The following is a 6989-nucleotide window of genomic DNA, read 5'->3' as shown; positions in this document are numbered from 1 at the left end:
TCTGCACAATTAAAAAAAAATAATGCTTATGAATTTAAGAGTTTGAAACTTCTTTCTTTAGTCGCATCTACGTACGTACGGACATACTTCGTAATAGAGTAGCTGTGCTACTAGCAATAATATGCAATAATAGACATATAGACGGACAACGCTTAATAGAGTGTAGCTATGATACTAATAAAGTGTGTCATTTTGTTTGTTTTTAAATTTACTTCTTTGTGATAAGAAATAGATAAACTATTTAACAAATTAAATTTCAAAACAATACAATTTATGAGGATTTCTTTATTTCATTATTTTTTTATTTTCAGAATTTAAAATGTTGAATTACAGAAAAATGTAAATAGAATGTGTTTTTTTGAGGAATCATCAATAAGAAACTAATGTTTTAAGGCAAAATTTGAAGAAAAAAGTGTCTCTTAAAATGAATCAAATTATTTTTAAAGTATAGCGTGCATTTGTGTAAAATATTATTGAAACACATAAAATACCTTGATAATTTGTAGTCAAGGTTCTTTAGAGATAGGATGATGATAATAATATTGGTTGAAAAGTTTGAAACTGATAGTTCGTATAGCTCAATCAGCCATAGACTGTACCCAAATATTACAAGCCAACGAATGACTAAACGTAAACTTTGTGTACAAGTTTAAATTAAATAACCGTAAATTTTCAAAACTAATATTATGTTTTATTTCCTCTTTACATATTTTAACCCAACTTTGACCTCTTTGAGACTATTTATAACATACTATGCTTCATTTTAAAAAGACCTAAACTAAATATTTCACATATGAAATGTTAGAATTGAGCGCGAAGAAACGAATTGAGTGACATGTAGATATGAAAACAAATTTTCAAGGTACACTTTTTCTTACTTTTTTGTCGTTTAGGTGCGTAGTATCTCTATAACTGCATCGTAGATTTTTGTTTAAGAACTTTAAGTTCAATATCTTCCCTTTTTTCTTATTGTCTAATATTTTTATAGGGTAGGAGTATTTTTTACCACAGCCTCTAGTTCCCCTTCTGAAATTATAGTATTTTTATATGTTTATTGATTTTTTATTTTTTTCCTTCAAATATTTTAAGCTAAAATGCATTTTTTGAAAGGTAGCTTTTATAAATTCTTTATCTAACTATTTTTATCACGGTAGATTTTTCTTTTTAACCAACTATAATTTGACGGATTTTTTGTCCTTGTTTCTTGTGAATAAAATTTCTTTGTGTTGAATTCTCAAAGTTGATTTGAATTTGATTTAGTTTAAAATAGTTCTTAACAAATTGAGTGTAGGATTTTAATGTGTCAACTAGAAATTAATAAACTGTGACTTAAAACTTTTAGTGACACATTATTAGTGATTATTAAAAAGGGAGGAATGGGACATTGGATAGTAAATTACTCTGGTACCCAAAGTACCAAGTAACCAAGTTTTTTTTTATTTGATAGCACAAAAACTTTGGATACTTTTATTGAATTGGGATTTTTCCAATCAAGTTGTGTTCAAACATTTCAACCGATAATTTCAATCTACAGAGGAGGTAATCCTGTTTATCATCATTTAGGATGTATAACAATTTATCGTCCATTGTCTTATCACTTAAGATCCCTGGATTAATAGTGATTTTTAAGGTGGTGTGGTTGTTTGCTTGTATGATAAGATATCCAGAACAGATTTTTAGTTACATAATCTATTTAAAACTGTTATGCATTGATTCTTATTAGAAAATATGAAAATAATTATTTAACAAAGACTTTTGATTGTGATAATTTTTGTTTAATGTACGAATCATATGTATTAAAGGATACAGGCATAGGAAAATTAAAAAAAAAATGGGTGTAGTCCATTTCGTGGCAACGCACCTTAAAGGGCGATTGTTCGTATTTTTCACGGCAGCTTTTCTCCTATTTCTAGCCCCTGTGGGGGGGGGGGGGCTCTAACACTGCAGGGCCAATTGCATAACCCTGTGAAGCAATCACCTATCCCAATATAATATAACCTAACTTAAAATAACCTATAAAAAGCCATTTTAAAAATACGACGAATCGCCCCTTAAGGAGCGTTGCCACGAAAGGGACTAGTCTGAATTTCATCTTATTGGGGGATAGAAGGATTGTTTAGGAATTTAACCGCCTTTGTCCAGTCCCTCCCATTGACAAATTGAATATGATTTAACACTCACTTCATAAAAGAAAATACTAGGGGAAAAGTTTTTAAAAATATTTTTCGTTACCTCATCCCTGAATCACTTTAATTTACATCATGTATGAAATTGAAAAGATAATATATGAAATAACCCTCCTTATCTCTTTATTTCTCTTTCAGTTGAATATTCAAGGTATTAAGTGAGTGAACTCAAGTAAAATGTTTAGTTACACATTATTAAGTGATGTCATTGTAAGCATATAAAACAAAGGGAAGGTTTTTATGAAGGTTATCATGCTTATTAAGTCAGTTAATGACTAGTGGATACGCCCCTAGAGGCATTTAGGGTAAGGGCGACCCTTTTTTATTTTTAAAAAGAAAAGAAAAAAAATCGAGGTATTTTTTTTCCAGAAATTTTTTATTTTAGTAGGGAGGATTTACTCTCTCCCAAAATATTTATGACCCCTCTCTAAGCCTTTAAATAAATTCACTGTATAGAACTGTATCGGCCTTATAAAGACCTTAAGCTACAGACACACATCCTGTTACTTTTATATAAGGATTGAAATTTAACATTTTAAGTGTTTAAGTTCACATAAAGGCAAAACACAAAAGACCTCTCATAAAACAATATCTTCTAATTTAGAGTGATCAATAACCCAAAGCAAGACATTGATGTAAAAAATTAATCTCTATCCGGATTATCCCGGATATTTGGCAGTGATTAATCCGGGTAGCTCCGGGTTACAAAGATCCTCGTATGGAGAAAGCACATAGGAGCATCCTTAGACAGAAACGAGCTGAAATAGTTCAGGTTATTTTTCTCATTTTTTATTTGTAGCGAAACCACTCTATGATTTGTCTGTCCGAATTTTCAAGAAATGGAAAATTTGCTATTTAAAAAAAGAATGTTTTTTTTTGTGAAGATGATATGTATTAGCAAGCATCCAGAATATAATTAATTCACTTGATCCGGTAGTTTGAACCAATCAATCAAAATTTCATGAAAGTAATCAAATATTGAAAACCAAGAAATTAAAGAATGTGTTCATAAAATTTTGGGGACTCTATATTTTACAGTCCAATGTCCGTTCCCTCAAGCCAGTATTCCAAAACCATTTATAATGGGTGTAGAATATACGTGGATGATATAACAGGAGAAAATTGTTGTCAATTAAGGTTGAAATTTCCCCCCGCATTTATTGGTCGGGCCGTTTATACAGCAGGAGGAAAGAGGGTGTGATAAAGGAGGGGGATGGGGGAGATCGTTATTTTAGACCGCTAGAGATTTCACTTTATTATAGAACATGAAAATCTGGTGTAAGATCAAAGTAATTATGCATCCATTCCATTTCTTTACATCATATTCTTGTATCTCATACATATACCTGAGAAAATTAAACAAAGAGGCTACTTTAATTGCTATGTAAGTTATGAACAGAATTGTCCTTGTTAATTTTTAACATGTCTAAATTTTTCAGGATTTGGAAGTGAAATACATACTCGACTCCTTGATAGAGAAGGATGTTATTAATAATGAGGAACAGCAGAGAATATTGGCTCATTCAACCACGTAAGTTCATTCTTCATTCAAGTGCATAAAAAAACTATAATATTCGCTAGTATGTTCGCTAGTCTGGCTGCTGGTTAAAAAAACACAACGAGCAATATTTTCAACAGCCACTCTTGATTAGAACTAGCGGGCTGTGCCATATAATCTACGGGTTACATATTCGGATGTGTAGTGAGGGGCAGAAAAATAAAGTAGCCTAAACCCATTCCGACTCGTGGAAAACCCAATCGGTTCAGTGACTAACGAGATCTTACTTCTTTATGTGATAGGATTTTAGTGAGATTTATAAAAAAAATGTTAGCTATATGTTTTTAACTATTGTCAAGATTGAAAAGTTACGGACAAAAAAGTTTTTTTTCTTTGGGTGCTACATCCCTGAATTCTATTCATTATAATAGTGACACTTTAATAATAAAACTTTATCAAGACATAAAAGTATAATTTAAAGTTAATTGGTGTTTTTGCATTTATCATAAAATAAGTGTCATTCTTACTCTTATATACTTGTACAGTACATAGGATAGTTGGGGGGTGGTATTATAATAATGATCATCGCCAAAGCTTCTCCAAAATTTGCTTTGTCTGTCCGTCCGTCAGTCAGTAACATATTTACTTGTGTATAAAGGGGGAGGTAGGTTGTGCTAAAATTCCGTAAAGGTGTGAGTTTTAAGGCTTATAAACAGTAGTAGAACGATAATATTCACTAAAAATAAATATATAAAATATTTTGTCTATGGTTCTATTCAATAATTCACATATTTTATTCTACTACTGTTTTTAAGCCTTAAAACTCACACTTTTACGGAATTTTAGCACAACCTAACCCCCCCCCCCCCCCTTTGTTTTAACCAGACTTATGTATGAAACTATATCAAAGGTAAAAATTCGGACATTTAAAGTTTTTCTTTGATAATTGTACATTTATTTTCTATCTATCTTGGTATAGTTTTCTTTCCTTGTATGACTATTTATAGAAAGTGTGACAAATGAAATCATGTCACTAGAATGGTAGGTACTCATTATTCAGCGCAATAAAATAAAGAAATAGAAAATACCCAAATGCAAATTCAACAAGTTTTAGGAGCAAAGCTCTTCTACATCAAGATTTGCACTTGCAGATTTTTAAATTTATTTAAATTCATTTTTGTTGCTCAAAAAAAGTGGCTAATTTATTTTTTTTGTAAGTTATTATTCAGATGGAAGTCTTTGAATTTTGTCTTTGTCTTTTGTTACATTGAAGTTGAACTCTAGGGGACTTGGTGACGCTTCGTGTTCCAGGACTCTCCACGTACATTGAAGTTACTTTCTTAAAATAATGTTAAAAATCTTGTATGTGAAGGAAAAATACCAAAAAAGAGTTTAGCTCCTTTGCAATGAAGTTTGTTCTAGGTTTCCTATTTTACATAAATTGTAAACAAATCCATTGACAGGTGAAAATTGTCAGCCCAGGTCCTGGTGCTTGCAACCATGTCTGATGCTGATATCACCATGCAAAATAATCAGGGAAGGGGGTTGGGGCAGAGTGTTGCTGAGGGTAACCCTACCCTACCCCTCTCCCCACCCTTTCTCACAAGTTTTTATTCATCATTATGAATAATCAGTTTGCACTATTTTATGAATAGGTGACAGAAGGAATAAGGTTGATAGACTAACATTGATAGATAGATGAATGGATAGGTTCTCACGGTTAGTTTTTTATTAAATGAATAAGTTAGGGTACAATGTTTGGCACTTTCGATATAAGTAAATGGTAATAACAAACCAACAGAATACAATAATACCTTCAGAAAAATCGATAAAAATAGTTTTCATACTAAATTTTGTTTTTTTATATTTCTTTTTAAAATGTCATAGCAGAAGATGCAAAATGTTGTCTTAGTTTTTTGAAGGGATTCATCTTCTCTGAAATCTAAATTATCAAAATATTTCTTTTGGTAAATGATTATACGATATATGTCAAACATTTTATCAGAAAAAAATATTTAAAATTATAAAGTAGAAACCTGAATAATTTTTTTTGTGGAAATAGTTTTCAGCAAATGTTAATAAACATATGTCTGCTAGCATTAAGATGTTTGTACTGTCAATACACGTTGGGTTTTATTTAAAGAATTTCTTTAAAATGTTTTTTTTTTACATTGTATACCAATAACGCAATATTTGCTATCTGAAAACCCCCGACTAAGCCTCGCCTACGACCCGATCTTTTAGGATTGCTTTGTAATTCACATTTTTGAAAGTCTTTCAACAGTATACACAGCAAATTCTCTATTTTTTAACTAACTTTCCGAATCATATACCTAAAGCATTTGAATTGACAAAGGTTATGCTAATATTTTTACCATTCAAGTTTATTTAATATTCTAATAAATAGCGCAACCCTCCAAGTTATGGCTACTTTTCATGAACATATGATCTAAAGAATAAGTTCTGATATTATAATATTCATTAAAAAAATTGTTATTTTTGCATATATGTTACATTTTACTTTACAGTGTTTTGTGGCTCAAAAGAAAGACAATTAAAATTTATTTCATATTATATAGTTTAAATTGCATAAGATAACCTAGAAATAGTAAAAAAGTCCCTTTCTTTTTTGTCGTAAAACAGAAATTAACAAAGATTTTTATTAAAAAACACCTTAGTGTAAAAATTAAAAATTTTAAATATGGTCACAAAAAGATTCAATTAGTTTATTAAATGTTTCATTTTCAGCAAATGACGATTAATCTCTATTACAAAGAATAAAGTGTAAAAAGATATTCTCGTTTTAATTTTAAGCAACTTAAAATGCATTTTAATACCTTTTAATGATTTATTTTTAAAATTATTATTTTATACAATGTTATTGATTTTTAAAGTTATATATTAGAATGTTTTTTAAATTTTGTTAACATTTTGTTTTAAATGTAGAAAATTGGTAATTCTAAACATTCAAAAAATTATTTTATTAAATTTTCATCACTTAAATTGCATGTTTGATGAAATTTTCAACTGATAATTCAAGAAAAATCGTTTAAGTTTTATTATATTTTACTTTGAAATGTTAAAAAAATATATTATTGTCAAAAATGTAGAAGTTATACTTTCCTCAAAAAAAGACGTAAAACATGAAAATTAACACGTGTAATGAGATTTTTTTTCTTTCAGGTTTAATTTTAAGTAATTATTGATATTTTTTGTAAAAAGGATTTTATATAAAAAGTTTTAAAACTCGAGTTAAGTAGTGGTGCTAAAAAAGGTTGCGAATTTATGCAATGTTCTTGCAAAAA

General features: G+C 29.4%; 1 protein-coding gene across 1 annotated transcript in view; it reads left to right on the top strand.

Moving 5' to 3' along the window:
* The first annotated feature begins 309 nt into the window (after positions 1 to 309).
* LOC145320052 (apoptotic protease-activating factor 1-like) overlaps positions 310 to 6989 on the top strand; it is a 61304-nt gene continuing 54624 nt past the window's right edge. The window contains exons 1-4 of the mRNA XM_080162491.1: positions 310 to 393; positions 806 to 862; positions 2791 to 2958; positions 3626 to 3717. Of these exons, the coding sequence (XP_080018617.1) occupies positions 2905 to 2958; positions 3626 to 3717 (146 nt within the window). The 5' untranslated portion in view covers positions 310 to 393; positions 806 to 862; positions 2791 to 2904. The remainder of the gene's footprint in view (positions 394 to 805; positions 863 to 2790; positions 2959 to 3625; positions 3718 to 6989) is intronic.

Source organism: Acartia tonsa, chromosome 5, assembly GCF_053477335.1.
Source record: "Acartia tonsa isolate MP-2025a chromosome 5, ASM5347733v1, whole genome shotgun sequence".
In the NCBI taxonomy this organism is placed as follows: domain Eukaryota; kingdom Metazoa; phylum Arthropoda; class Copepoda; order Calanoida; family Acartiidae; genus Acartia; species Acartia tonsa.
This window is presented reverse-complemented; position numbering and strand designations above follow the sequence as displayed.